The following is a 15,376-nucleotide window of genomic DNA, read 5'->3' as shown; positions in this document are numbered from 1 at the left end:
ACACCCAGGCTGTCTGCCAGCACTGAGCTGAACTGAGTCCAGCAGACTGTCAAGGTCATCCTGATTCTGATGTCAGACCTAGCGAGCGATATTCCTCTCATACATACATGATAGACAATCCAGATATATAACATGATTTAAAGACATGAGTCCTTCATCAGATTAGCAAGTTAACAAAAACTGCAAAAGTGCATGTGTTACAGGGCGAGGTCCTTTTGCTAATTGTGTCTCTGCATTTCTACACAGATGGAGCGTGAGAAGGTCAACCTGATGTCCACTCTGCAGGACTCCCAGAAACAGCTAGAGCAGGCGAACGGTGCTCTGTCAGAGCATCAGGAGAAGGTCAACCGCCTCACAGAGAACCTCAATGCCATCCGCAAGCTCCAAGCCAGCAAGGAGCGCCAGTCTGCTTTGGATAATGAGAAAGAACGCGATAGCCACGAAGATGTAGACTATTATGAGGTTGACATCAACGGACCTGAGATCCTGGAGTGCAAGTACAAGGTAAATGGCACGTGGTCGTTGTAGGCACCTCAAAATGTCAAATTAAATTTGAAACCTGCAGGAAAACGAAATAGGGTCAAGTCCGAAAAATGTCGTGCATTTGGGTTTCATTTACACTCGCATGTGATCTTGCTTCTCTAGGTTGCGGTGTCAGAGGCAGGAGAGCTGAAGGAGGAACTGAAGACCCTGAAAGCAGAATACCAGGCCTGTCAGTCACGTTACGAAGAGGAGCGCACTCGTCTGGCAACCGATGTGACAACACTTAAAGAGAACCTGACAACTCTGGAGAAGACCAGCCATGCAGAGAGAGAAGAGAAAGCCAAGCTTGAGAAAGAGCTGCGCAAGGTGAGGTGTTTCTCTAGACATGTTTATTTTTGATGTTTTTATATATGCCTTATTTTTAAAAAAGCTTTTTCATTTTTTGTAGTGAAATAATGCGGTTTTTTGGGGTTTTTTTTGGTGTGTTCTCAGTTGAGCGACGTGGCAGGCGAGTCTCAGGGTAGTCTGAGTGTGGCACAGGATGAGCTGGTCACCTTCAGTGAAGAACTGGCCACCCTCTACAACCATGTCTGCATGTGCAACAACGAAACCCCCAACCGCGTTATGCTCGACTTCTACAAAGAGGGTAAGGGTGGTCGTAGCAGCCCGGAAGGCCGCGGCCGCCGCTCTCCCATCCTGCTCACCAAGGGCCTCTTCCCTGAGCCCAGTAAGACCGACCTGAGCGATGGAGCACCTTCCCCGATCTCTTCCCTGCCTTCTCCTGTGTCTGACCACCGACGCGAGCCCATGAACATCTACAATCTGGTTGCCATCATCAGAGACCAGATTAAGCACCTGCAGCTGGCAGTGGACCGCACCACCGAGCTGTCACGCCAGAGGGTTGCTTCTCTGGAGCTGGGCACTGTGGCCGACAAGGACAAGGAAGCCTGCATGGAGGAGATCCTCAAACTGAAATCCCTGCTCAGCACCAAGAGGGAACAGATTGCCACCCTGCGCACTGTCCTCAAGGCCAACAAGCAGGTAGGTTGATCTGTTTGAGCGTCTGTAAACAAAGTACTCTCAATACAAACATTTGTCATTGTCCACAAAAGTTAGAAATAGAGGTAGGGGGAATTATTTTGGGTGTGTTCAGCTGCTGAAGCAAATTCTTTACAGTCTAGATCTATAACAAACACTGGTTGAGAGAGCGGCTGTATGGTGACAGCTGCCTCGAGTATTTGTGTGGTTAGATTCAGAGAACAGCTTTACAAAGCAAAAAGAACCATAACCCAGAGGCGGAGTGTGTATGCAGTTGTTTGGTAGCCATTTGAAGTATGCATGTGGCTACACAGTGTGCATTAGAACACAGATGTGAAAATAACTCATAAACCGCACAGCTAGGGTTTTTAAAATGAACATTAGCAGCTGAAATCATGCGCCATAATAAAAGAATTAGCAAGCATACCCCAACTTCTTCCAGGTGCTTTGACCCTTTTGTTCTTTCTGCCAACTCACAGACAGCTGAAGTGGCTCTGGCCAACCTGAAGAGCAAGTATGAGAATGAAAAGGCAATGGTGACCGAGACCATGATGAAACTGAGGAATGAGCTCAAAGCTTTGAAAGAGGACGCTGCCACCTTTTCCTCTCTCCGGGCTATGTTTGCCACACGGTAAGAATCGTGCCAGCACCTGCATGATGGTCAAGAAAATATGTTTTATCTACATCCTGCCATCAAAAGCACAAAAGTCTTTATCTGACATAACATTGTAACCTGGTAAATTCTTTACTTATTTGATATCTCCAGAGGAGGTTGTGACAGTAGCAAGTCGTGGCATGAATTCCATACTGTGCTGCTATGCTACAGCTGTAACACAGACACGTGTCATTCTTATTAATGCCGCACATGCAGCACACAAAGGTCATACACAATATAACCAGGTAGCATGAAGATAAGATTATGGTCATAACGTAATCCATGTTTACCATATGTTGGCTTTATTTTTAATATTGAAACATGACATATTTAAGTACACTATTGTGTTGTTCATTCATAGCCAGAAATCCCTTCTATTTGTACAGATTCAGACTATAAATAACAGAAGGTGCCTAATGTGGATAACCATTGTTTGTGACCGGTGACTTGGTGTATGTGTCTGTCAGATGGGTCAACACGCATGTTAATCTTTTCTGATTCCAAAGAGAAGCCGGTCAAAGGTTCTGCGCATAATCCCTCCTCAGATTGGGATGGATTACACATTCACCCCTCAACACGTAGTACACTAAGGACTCATGAGCTGCTTGCTTGTTTATTTTTGGGTGTGCACATGTGCATGTGTGAACAATATTTTTGTGCTTTGATGTGCTTTTTTGATAGCTAATTTCATTTAAAACAATGATGCCCGCTCTTCCTGTAAATATTAGCTATATTCCAGAAAGCACTGCAGAGATGCTGAGGCAGTCTGTCCTTCATTTAAAGCTGTATTACATTCCACAGCAAAGTTCAAGCTGTGCAGAGGGGAAAGAGAAGGGTAGGGAGAGGCGAGTTTTTACAATGAAGAGTATAATTGCTGCAGGGAGTGTGTGTGGGCAGCTCAGCACCCCTCGTCTTACCCATGCAGAAATTCAATACAGATCGCTGAAGTGCAGTAGCTGAAGTAATTCCATATACCTGCAGTGCCCAATCAATTAGTAACAGTTCTAAAACTCATCCGGCTGCAAATATAGGCGTGTCACCACAGGCTTTTTTGTATATACTGCAGAGCTAAATTGCTGCAGGATGTATTATATAGTTGTGTCATGTGTCAGAGGAGAGCAGCTGAAGTGTAAGATCATATTTGCATGTTTTTTTTCTTTGAGTTTGTTTTGCCGGAGAGGGTTAAGATGTTTTTGAGCACATCACAGCTTCCTGTTTACTTCCTGTTTCAGTCCATGTGTTTTTATTCCTCCGTATGCCCAGAGCAGCTCCACCGACTATGTTGTTGGGCTTTCTGCTCCAGCACCACACCACTATGTATGATTTACATTCACTGTTTATGGGACTCATGTATTGGTATGTAAATTGTGTCTTATATGACACAGAGTTAGGTCAGGGGACTCTTTTGAGAGGCAGGGGGACTCGCCGGAATGAAGTTTCCCACACTCCCCCCCTCTTTGTATCCCCTGTTCCCCCTCCATCCTTCCTCACAGCCAAACACCCGGTTCTCTTGTCATGTGGAAAAGAAAGAGAGGAAGGACCAGGCCTTTAGTTACAACCCACTACAGGAGTCTAGTTTGATAGTTTTTTTTTTCTTCCACTTTTCAAGATAATCACTGCTCACACAAAGTCTGCAAAGGAGGATTTCTGAGATGTGTACTCGTGGATTCAAATGATGTATAGTCTTTGACAAAAGGGGAAGAGAGATGAAGTGGAAGTGAAAGAATATGTGGGGCTTTTTATGGTCTTATTGTTCAGGGAATTGGCACATAATATACTCATAGGACTAAAAGACACACCAGACTTATTATTAACATTTTTGTTTTTAAAACCAATTTAACAAAACAATATTTGTTTTAACAGAAATGGCAAATAGGATGGAGTAATTCTATTTAGTTTATTTCACGAAAGCAACACAGGAATGTTTATCACGCGTGTATATGGGCTTCACTGTCCCCTCCTGTATGTGTGCCTCTCTGGCTGCAGTATCTGGTGTCATGTTAACAGTAAGCTTCTGCCTCCGACATTCCTAAGACAAGCCTCGACATGCTTGTGCCTTCTGCTCTCGCTTTTAACTTTCTTTGTTTTGTTAAAGAAGTACCTCCTCGTGTGTGTGTGTGTGTGTGTGTGTGTGTGTGTGTGTGTGTGTGTGTGTGTGTGTGTGTGTGTGTGTGTGTGTGTGTGTGTGTGTGTGATCCATACCACCATGACCAATCAAGCTCTAGACGAGACCACAGCTGACCATGTTTTGAATGTGTGTGTTTGTGTCCTATTGGGGAATTATTGGTTATGAATGTTTTAGTAGTCACAGCCTTTAAATGTCAGCAGCTACTGTAAATCATTACAGCGAGATGTAGATAATGTGCTTGTTTGTCAGAGTGTGAATATTGTGATTCCTAATGCTCAAAAGGCCAGCCGTCGCCTCCTGGCCCCCTTCGGCTATTGTGCTAGAACTCCCGATCACCAGGGCAAAAAGACTCCTATTGTATCCACCCACTGCTTAGAATAGACTCCTCTTTTTTTCCCGGGAAAAATGCCCCCCACCCCTATGCAAGAGTGACTGAACTGTCTGAAGGTGCACCAGCTCGCTTCTTGCTCCCGGGTTGTTCCCAAATCTCATACTGGGTTTAATGAGGTAGCACTGATCCCTATTGTCTGGGTGTGTGTCCCAGAGGGAATCAAGCTGCATACACAAGAGGAGGGGGCCATGGTTTATATTTGTTTGGTGGTCTGGCAAGGCCAGGGTTCACATGGCCCACCACCACGTGCAGCACCACACGCAGCAAAAACATCTGCGCTTCCTGTTTGCAGATGCTCCCTTCAAGACGTTCTTGTTTTTGTTTTTTTTTGTTGTTGTTTTTTTTAAAGAAAAAGCTGATAAATTCTTCACCTACTGAAAGATTATTTGCTTGCTTTGCATTATTTTTATGGAATTTTTTTATTTTATGTTATTTATTTATCGCTTCTGCAGCAGCAGTTCAGTTGCTAAACACTGACTAAAACAGAACAGATCGGTAATGACAGTTACGGCTCGTAGAGAAAAGAGTTTGCAGACTATAGCTTCAGGCTAGGGTGTTAACAAAAAATAAATAATAATTAATTTCAAATAAATGAAAGTGAGTTAGGTGAGGCTGCCCAACAGTTAAATTGTGTCTGAACTTTGGTGCTGTACGGTTGGGCAATTAAGTGCTGCTCACTAACGTATTCAGCCCTTCCCTCCCAATAGGTTTGTCAGTCATTACTGAAGAATGTCACTCGATTTGCTTTGTCAGCAGCACAGAAAACAGGGATGAGCAAGATGAGAGAGAAAGTGACTGATTCGGGCAGATAGAGAGAGACTGTAGCAAGGAAGTGATGAGGCTTGAAAGGCAATGATAAGACCCAGGAGAGGGGATAAAGGAAACAGGAGCACGACAGCAGCAGATGGGGAGTGGCGATATGGACCCCCCACCTTGAAATCCTGTCAGGTGTCCCACTTTTTATACTTGTCCAGCTTTAGACACTCACACACTAACACGTGTGCAAGGACAGCGGGAGACAGGTGATAATGCCGCAGTGCAGCACCCGGTGATGACGAGCGTTAGTAGACAGACTTCATATCTTGTGCTATTTCACACACAGATGGGAGATGCAAGGGAGGCATAGAAGTTATGCTGTCTCATTCAAACTGGAAAATTGGAGATCAGGTGTGAACAGCTACACCTCAGAGCAATAAACCACATTCTTCTCTTCCCCGTCTTAATTTTTCTCCTCTGTCGCTCCCCTCCTGCCTTTTTCTCAGGTGATGCAGAAATAATCTTCCCTTTGACCTGTAGGCTAATGATTTCATCCCTTATGTATGTAATCTGTCTTCAACTGCCACTGTGCATACATTCATATTATCCCAAGGCGCTGCAAGCTGCTCTCAGATGTCTCACCTGTTCATGAATGTAAATCATACCCTCTAGCAGCAGCAGCTATACAAATAAAAAGTATGGGTTTCATTTTCAGTTTATGAAATGACGGGAAGTGCGGTGAGAGTTTGTTACTATATCTGGCAAATTAGCTGCAGAATGTTTTAAGTGGAGCTGAAAATGTGTTCGTTGGGGGGACTTTGTTGAAGAGGACCAAAATGGCTGGTGAAGTCTTAGGTTAATATTTCAGAAGCTTGGGCAGTCTTGCAGGCCTTCATGTTGTGGCTCATGGGCTCCACCTGCTGGTGGCTAATTTATTACACTAGCAGGAAGTTTATGATGTGTGGGTTTGAATGTGTGTCTGAGTGTTTCTGTCAGTGAATCAAATCTGAGGTGCGGCATGAGGTTCATGTTAAGTAATATCACAAAAATGCCCTCTTGTGATATGTCACAGGAAACCCTCTTAGTCGGTGAACAAATCTGACTTTTTTTTTTCTGCCTGTGTTTCTCCTGCAGTTGTGATGAGTATGTTACCCAGCTGGATGAGATGCAGAGACAGCTGGCCGCAGCAGAGGACGAGAAGAAAACCCTTAACTCTCTGCTGCGAATGGCTATCCAGCAGAAGCTCGCCCTGACGCAGCGCCTGGAAGATCTGGAGTTTGATCACGAGCAGACCCGTCGGGGAGGCAACGCAGGCCGTGCTAAAGCACGCAGCAAGGCCGCCGGCACCGCCAGCGCCGCCGCCGCCGCCACCACCACCACCACCAACAACCCGCATGTAAGTCAGAGTCTCACCTGCTCTGTCTCGGGCCGACCAGAGCACAGCAGTTCTGTGCCCAGCGGCATCCTGGGAGGCCCCGTGGTCTTCTGCAGCGAGAAGTACAAGATCTACTGCGACTGAGGCGGCAGAAACGTCCGCATGGGACTGCTGTGTACAGAGGGGAGGGGGCTCACGGGCCGAAACCCTCCCTGCCTTCGTGTTAAAGAGCCCCACTTGCTCGCTTAGCTCCATGGCCAGCCTGCGCTCCTCTAGGGACTGATGTGTTACTAACCAGCTGCTCGTGTGTGCTACTATAAACGCTTAGGGGAATGCAGTGTATGTACAGTGTGCACTAGACGTTTGGACTGTAGTAGACATATATGGCATGTGGGTTATAAGGCCCTGGTTATATTGGGGGGTTTGTGGATATTATGGGTTGTCTATTCTTTCCGCTGTCATAGTGCTATACGTATGATGTAAAAGCTGGCAGCTTCTGTGCTTGTTTGTTCTGGCCCCCCGGAGTGGCTTTCCTGGTCACATTAACACATTGCTGAGGTGGAGACGTATAAAGATGATGTCACTCTGATGCTCTAACAACTAAACTTGACATCCTCTGTTCTTTGGCTTGTCTGTCGGCATTGGTGCTCCTTTCCGAATAAATAAAACGGCCCCTTCTTTCCTCTGCCTCTCCGTCCTGGTCCCCCCAGGACCGAACCGTGCCCGGCAGCCCACTTTCTAATGTTTACAACCAGAAAAAGGAACTAGAATATGCAAGCTCCCTCTGCTTTTTTGCTAGGGGAGCATAATATGATTTTACACAGAAATACAAAAAAAAAAAATCATAAGTGGGTCAATGAAGTTGTTTGGGCGGAAAAGGAGCACTTGTGACCACAGCTGTTTATTTCAGGTTAATTTTAAAGCTGTGACGCTAGCACACCAATACTATAGGGTCAATAGAATCGCATGGCTTTGCAGCTGAAAATGCTTGAGAGCTTTTTAACTGTTTTTCTGTTGTTAGGTGTGTGGTACCAGACAAAACTCTGTACTACAGGGCTCTACATTGTTTTTTTTAATTTTAATAGAAAAGAGGAGTTAATTGGTGTGATACAAGAGGGCTGTCTAATCCCTGTGACCCATTATGTTGCAAAGGATTCATTCAGAGCCATATTACGAGAAAGAAGGTTTGACAAATCGACACATCTAAATTAAGTGCACTTCAGCATAGGTGCCTCAGGTTCCTGCTTCTGTTCAAATGGATATAATGCTCACTGTGAAAAGAGATACAATATAGTTTTAATCAGAGAGGATTTAAAAAAAAAAAAAACTCTATAGAATAAATCCTTGAAGAGCACAAATCGAAACTGTTCACACATCCGGACAATAAATCTGCAAACAAATCCAACCGACCGCTCGACAAAAGTGCCTGTCGACCCCAAACGCTTGATATTTTTATCTATTTGTTGATGTAAAGCCCTGTCCTTGCGTCTCAGCTGAGCTAATGCTTTTCCTTCTCACTCCCCCCCCCCCCCCCCCCCATCCCCTGCCCCCCGCTGTTTGCGAGATTGCTGAGAGCTGTCAAATAATTTCTATGTGGTTATGTGGCTGGGAAAAAAAAAGTCCTCTCCTAATGTCTCTAATCTGTGTCTCGTTGCTCGGTCGCTACTACGACCTTCTCTCTTGTAGATTGTCAGCAGCTTGCTCCCCCAGCATCACCACTCACCCTTTAACTAGAATGAGGAATATTTTTGTCAGGTAACGTCCTCGCATACGATGTGTTTTCCGAATTTTGCCTGTGTTTATATCTCAGTGTTGCGATGAAGGGCCTTCATTTGTATACAAGGTTTTTAACCATTGAAATGAAGGGCCTCTCTTGTTTGTTTTCTTGGGTTGCTTGGTGTGTGAGGACAAAGCAACGTACTGTTTTAGTATTGACAATAGCTTTAACCCCTTGCAAGCTAGTATTACGCAAATAGGCAAAATTTAAGTGGGGCTTGTGTTTAATAAAATCCATGTACCGCTTGTGGATCATAGACACATTAGCTTTATGATGCTAAAAGCAGGGTTGATGTGAGGAAATCCTGCAAGATTTGTTTAAAAAAAATAGCATTTTCTACTACTAATAAGCTATATATAAAATTCTCTATATTCTTAATAGGATCATGTTCAGGTTATAATCTTGCAGGTTTCTACTACAGTATTCCTTCCTCTTAAATGCATATACAATGGGCATTTATTCCTCTCAACACAGGGAATTATGTCCGCAGTCAACCCTGCTTGAGTGTGCATCCGTAAGCCGCAGCACACAGCATGGAGACGAGGCTATTGTACACTTTCTGAAAAAAGAAAAAAAGCGCAGCCTCCTTAGAGGTCAGTCACTCCTATGTTTGAAGTTCAGTCAACTTACAAGTGCGGTATATTCTGTTTCCATCAGTTTGCGCTGAGAAAAAAGGTTTAGGGAGTAGAGGAGGGAGAACTAATCGTGTTGTAAACCAGCTCCTGAGAGAGGAGATAAGAAAGCTAAACGTGCTGGTGAAGAAAGCCAGATGTGTGGCTGGATGGGGAATCTAATCCAGGGGTGCTTTTCGTTACGCATGCTTATCTCCTTGGGAAAGTTTATAATTTAAGGAATTGGAAGATCCTACCATGATACTTAGAGACATGAGAATAGGCTGGCATAGCGAAAAACACCCCGTGATATTTTTTTTTTCTTTATTCTTTTTCTGAGGGATAAACTCCCGCTGATATTTGGAGGAAAAAAAACCTTGAGATTGGTTGCTCGCTCAACCAGAGGACATTGATTCAAATTAGTTAAGCTCCCAACCGTATCCCTTGTATAGGTTATGTGGATTTACTGAGCAGTAGATGATTGCAGGATGTGATTGTGACTAGAATCCCCTCTCCTTAGATAGACTAATCCCCGCTTGGTTCGATCTAGTTTGAAATCAATGTCTGGCTTTTTTGGTGTCATTGCAATATGCCACCTAAAATAAAACAGCAAAGCTCCTCCTACCTCTGCCTGCAGGCTCCTCCCACATCACCTCTAAGTTTTACTTCTCATGATGCATCTTGTTTCTGATTTAAAAGTAAGCCTGCATGTCAAAAGCATAACCCATTTTTCATTTACTTGCATGGCTAATGAGAAAGACCCATCTCCTTTGGTGGTGAGATGTGGCTTCAGCTCTGTCCTATGAATGAAAGTTCATGGTACTCGTGAGTCACTGGCTTCCTAACCGCACCTGCGGGATGATTTGCAGTGAATGCGCTTTCACACCAGAAACGAAATGTCCATACTGGCCGGCTTAAAGTTCCTAACATCGCTTTCTGTTGCTTTGACTAACCAACAGCCGCCATCTTACTTTGTCTGCGTGGACTCCGCTGCTGTGACCTTGTAAACAGTCGCTCTCAAATGACCAAAACCAAGTGCTAATGATGCTCATTATTTGTTTGTTTCTCCACTTTTGCAGTAATTTCAGTAATTCTGCACGGACGACGAAGTACCAACACAAGGTCCATTCTCGCTGCTGATTGAGTTGGGCGAAACGAGTTAGCGCTACTCTAGGCTATTTGGACTTGAAGAAAAATAAAACGGCAAAAACCTAAGTACAAACGTTAAGCACAGGTTTTTAATTTGAATCAATTGTCCTCCCCTTTTCATTTTAAAATTCTGTTATGTTATGCACATTAGGATCACACTTGGTCCAAATTGTGGATGCCTCTGCTGGAAGCCATTTTTGCCTCGCAAGTACAGTGAACTTCTTGGCTTGTAATTGGCCAATCCCTCCGAATCCTCTATTGAGAAGCCAAGGGAGATGTGGTCGTTTCTTAATCAACAAGCTGTTTTTGTTTGGTTTTATCTCTTATTTTTAGTTTATCGTTTTGTTAATCTGTGCACTTTCATTTTATAGGATTATAACATGCTATTATTAACCTATAGGAAAGCATGGTAGTACAATGGTTTGTTGAGTTATCCAATATAGGTTGGAGGACTGTAGTATTGTAAGTCCTCCTCAAATATTTGAATTTAAACAATACGCACTACAGTAAGGCTCCACAAACCACAAATGTACTATGATGACTCTGTCCTCAAGAATTTATCCATCAAATAATCATTTTAAAATCCTTTTGTTACATCGTGTTATGCTGTTGCTTTTATTTTTCATATGTTTGTTCTACTGCCATGTTCTCTACAAAAATCCAGGGTGATCAAATTCTGGGGTTTTTTCATGTATTTATTATTCCTAGGAATAGTTCAAAAATTACGCTATGAAACTTGACAACGCTCTGACTCAAATAGGTAAGTTGTGTCTTGGGAAAAATTTGCGTGACGACGATATGTGCTTTTCCTAGCTTCTTACCGAGGGCGTTCCACTGAAACGGGATCGCTGGCTTTCAGAATTCTTTGCAACTGCGACAATTAAAATTCCAAATTGGAATTGTTTCATTCTCTCTTTGTTTATTGTGCCAAATCTTGGTACACCGTTTAGGTTGAAAATGAGAAAAAGAATCGGAAAGAAGAAGAAAAAAAACTAAGAAATGTGCAGTTTGGGCCATGGCTCTCGCTGCCGTGCGAGAGCCGGGGTTTTGTTTTTCGGTTCGTTTTAGTTCTTCGTTTCTGACCAGTAGTGCCTTTCATTGTTTCAAGGGAGAATCTTAGACTAGTGTTTTATGTTTCTGTTTTTTATATATAGGTGAGGACTTTGGGTTCAAAATGACTGTGAGCAGCAATAAGCGCAAAGGGAATTTTTCCCCCTTTTCTGCATGAGTGAGGTGATAGTTTTGAAATTAGCTCAATAAAACTCAAGTTGTATTGAATTCTGCAGGTCAGTGATCCCCTCGAGAAATTCAGGGGTATTGAGAAAAGTTTTTTTTTATTTTATTTTATCAAACATTGGGAACCAAAAGAGATCCCTTTGGCCTCCTGTTATTGAACAAAGTGCTCCAAGCATCTTTAATGTGTTGGGGTAGATCAGTGTACTATTGGAAACATCTATGTATCTCTAGCTTTGTTTGGTGAAGGTAATGTGATATCAATAGTATTGTTAAAAATGTGCAGAGAGCGCATTTTATCTTTACTTTTGTCTAATTTGACTTTTTGTTTGTTTTGTTTTGGTTTTTTTTATTCTTGAATCTTTTTTTACATCATCTTTGAGCATGGTGTTTTCAGGAAACAGAAAACAAGATTAGCATCAACAAGCTTGAATAGTGCCATTATAGCCAATGCTTGTTTGTTGAGGCGTTAAAGTTACCAATATGGATAAGAAGCTAACAAAAAAAAGTGCAATTCAGATACTGTTTTACATTAAAAAGAGAAAGTTTTCTGTTTGCTGGAAGCGATAGCATTGTGATACTACAAAAAATAGCTGTGCAAACTTTATATTGTCATATTGTGTTTCAGTATTGATCCATAATGAGAGTTTGATATCTTTATATGAAATAACGACTTCACCTGTATTTATTTGAACTGTCATGCAGTACTGTATTCTTATCAATAATGTGCATTATGATTAGTGGCATATTGATTACAGCTAAACGTCATATGCATGTTTCTCAGTCATGGGACCTTTACACAGAGTTGAAAACAAACATGTTAAAACTTTTGTCGGGGTGTTTTTAAAAGAGAGAAAATAAAAAATTAGGGCTTGGGGCGGGGACCAGTTAAGTCTGATGTATTACTGCTGAACTAATCCTATGAAAGTGTTTTGTTTGTTTTCTAGTGGAGATGGTATGTCTGTGTAAGGGTAGTCATACTGGCTAAAATCAATAAATGTGACTTAAGTTCCAGCGTGTTTCAGTGTTGTTATTTATAGCTGCTCCACAGCTGAAGCGGATGAAAGGGTTAACCATTGAAGTATGTGGTCTGCAGCCCTGGAGTCTCCTCATAGCGTTCCCAGTTGGAAGCCAGGGGAAGGGGGAACTTCCCAGCTGTCCAAGCGGCTCCAGGAACCTGATCACATTTCACACAATGCACAAAAACACCTCCACCAAAACCCCCCCCTCCTCCCCATCCCTACCCTGTCTGTTCTCTTAAACCTTGCCCCTCCCTCCTCTGCCCCCTCCATTTCCCGTTTCTTTCTCCCCCTCTCCTCCACTGTCCCTCCCTCCTGGAGATATGCCCAAGCACTGATTGGTCCCAGTTTCTTTTTTGACCTTTGGTACACCCAGCATTTCCTGTCGAGGCTCTGGAGGCCGGCTCTCTGCTCAATTAAAACTGCTGTTATTTTCTTGGTGTTGATTTACAAGAGGAAAGTATGAATGTTATTTTATGCCGTTTAAACACACATTAATGACAATAAAGGGGAAAAAAATGAGATTTTTATTTATGCAAATGAAACCAAATAAATAGATGGACTAACTGTTATTGATCCATTCACTTTAGAGGTCAAAATGTTGTATGAATGTTTTAAACTTCATCTATAAGCACTCTGAATGTGCAGATTACTCCAAACGAAGAAGTGAAAAAGCACAAGATTGACCCTCTGAATAAGAGGGCTAAAATTCTATACTTTGAAAGCTCAGATGCTCTTAGGTACTTTAAAACCATCTTTTCTGTCCACCCAGATCAAGTTTATTGTCAATATTAAGTCAAGGCTCCCTCTCTTTATTTTGTTTTTCTTCTGGTTTGGTTAATTCTGTATTTCTTCCTTTTAGAATATTCAAATATTTATTTTTATTTATCATTTTAGAAAAACATCCGATTCTCTCTAGAGCTATTCTCACACTCCTGTCATTGTTCAGTCTCCTCCTTTAGAGCTATGTGGGCATTTCTCAGATTGCTTCCAAAACATTCCTACTTTCTGATGAAAGTAGTTCATTTAAAGTCTCTGATAGACATTTAATATTTAATCCAAATAAAAGGTCTAGAAAGAGTTACGAGCTTATTTCGCCTTACGAAATTGTGGAATATCATCTTGACGCGTTGGATACAGTTTACCAAAAAAAACGCTGGCAATTTAGCAGTAGCATGTTTGCCTTGTGCCCTACACCGTTTGAAAATTAAGACAGCAGAAGCAGAGATACTCTTACTCTTGTCCTTTCCACCACTGCTTTTATCAGAACTAAAGTATGCAGACCCATTTACCTTTTTGGTAAATGTATTAAAAGTAATGTGAGCATTTTTAACAGTAAATTTATAGCACTTACTTACTATATCAGTGTTTTGCTATTATTTATGGGGGGCTGCTATGCATTAATGTGTAGGTTTTGGTATGCAAATTACAATAAATGACTATGTGATATAGCAATTACTTAGTCTTCTTCTTCCTTTGAGGAGCGTGAAGCACTGAAGTTCTGCCTGTGAATAAGTGCACTGGAAATATAAAGAGGCATAAAATATAAATCCTCAAAGTAGACACACCTAGAATTTGTATTTGCATGCAATACTTAGGAAATGTAATCATTTACATTGAGTCAAAATAAAAGTAAAGCATCACTGATCAGTCCACCCTACAGCTTTGTCCCATTGTCAGTCCTATATATAATATATACTGATTTCAGGTTTATATATAATAAACCTGAAATAAGTTATTATTAATGCTTAGTTGTGTCACTAAAAGACAGTGATGTGAATCAGTACACTTAAACCAAGTGCTATCATTTACCATTCATGTCCTGCAGATTTTTCAGCATCAGAGAATTAATGATAGCCAGTCGGGAGAAGTCAGCAATGACATCACTCCAGTAACAGTGGAGCTTTTGTTGTTGCCAGTCTTCCATTATCCCCCCCCCCCCCCCCCCCCCCCCCCCCCCCCCCCCACTGCCTGAGGAAATATGGGTCACTACATGGCATCAGTCTTGTTCTATTAATACTCAGCTGCTGCGATTATACCCAGGATGAAGAAGGATTCATGCAGCAGAGCAGCTGTTTTCACTACTCAGTTGATGCACTATCTATATTCACCACCTGGGGTCCCCATGCTACAACTGTTGACGTCTTTGTGAGCTGACCGAGTAACTGTAACTCTTCCAGTAACGGTGAGAGCTGCAGGCCTTAAGGGGGAGAGGGCGCGCTTCTTTGCACTTACAAAGAGTCTCCTTTATGAGTGTGCTCCGGGGCTGTCATGTGATGAATCCATGTGGAGCCTGAAGGAGCAGAGAGCTGTGATCAGCTGGTCTGAAAGAGCAACGGCAATCATCAACACCGCACACGCCTCGCGTGGATTCAAACACACACGTTAACACATTTCTAAACAACCCCACCGGAGGAGAAATAACACCAGCGAGAATCTTAAGCAATTTATGACCTGTGGAGTGTGAGCTCATCTTCACGATGAATTCAAAAATTCCTGAGTCCTGACACTGGATGCAGGGTGTGAGCGTCCTCCCTATTGTGACTCATAGATCTGTCTGTAGTATCTCCACGCAGCTGCTGGTGTGGTCTCAAAAAATGCAGCTTCGCCTGTGTCAAACAATGAAGTGTTGATTCAATCGATACCAGGCTTTAATTTGCACCTGAAAAAGAGTGAACAAATGACGACTGGCACCCAATTCTGGAGTGTGATTATCATGTGATTGGGACATTTATACCACGGCACTTTCAGATGAGTGTAA

At 42.6% G+C, this 15,376-nt stretch overlaps 1 protein-coding gene across 5 annotated transcripts in view; it reads left to right on the top strand.

The window, feature by feature from the left end:
* Nucleotides 1–12,610, top strand: part of LOC101465152 (protein bicaudal D homolog 2) — a 42,098-nt gene extending 29,488 nt beyond the window's left edge. The window contains exons 6-12 of one of the 5 annotated variants that reach the window (XM_012917816.4): nt 247–504; nt 646–849; nt 976–1,524; nt 2,001–2,152; nt 6,586–6,847; nt 8,513–8,581; nt 10,294–12,610. In XM_012917816.4, the coding sequence (XP_012773270.2) occupies nt 247–504; nt 646–849; nt 976–1,524; nt 2,001–2,152; nt 6,586–6,847; nt 8,513–8,560 (1,473 nt within the window). In that variant the 3' untranslated portion in view covers nt 8,561–8,581; nt 10,294–12,610. Of the gene's footprint in view, nt 1–246; nt 505–645; nt 850–975; nt 1,525–2,000; nt 2,153–6,585 lie in introns of all 5 variants that reach the window. The other 4 variants (XR_013095005.1, XM_004546153.4, XM_012917815.4 and 1 more) reach the window with 4 other exon arrangements.
* The last annotated feature ends 2,766 nt before the right edge of the window (nt 12,611–15,376 follow it).

Source organism: Maylandia zebra, linkage group LG20, assembly GCF_041146795.1.
Source record: "Maylandia zebra isolate NMK-2024a linkage group LG20, Mzebra_GT3a, whole genome shotgun sequence".
Classification (NCBI taxonomy): Eukaryota; Metazoa; Chordata; class Actinopteri; order Cichliformes; family Cichlidae; genus Maylandia; species Maylandia zebra.
The sequence above is the reverse complement of the archived record's forward strand: the minus strand, read 5'-3'. Positions and strand labels throughout refer to the sequence as shown.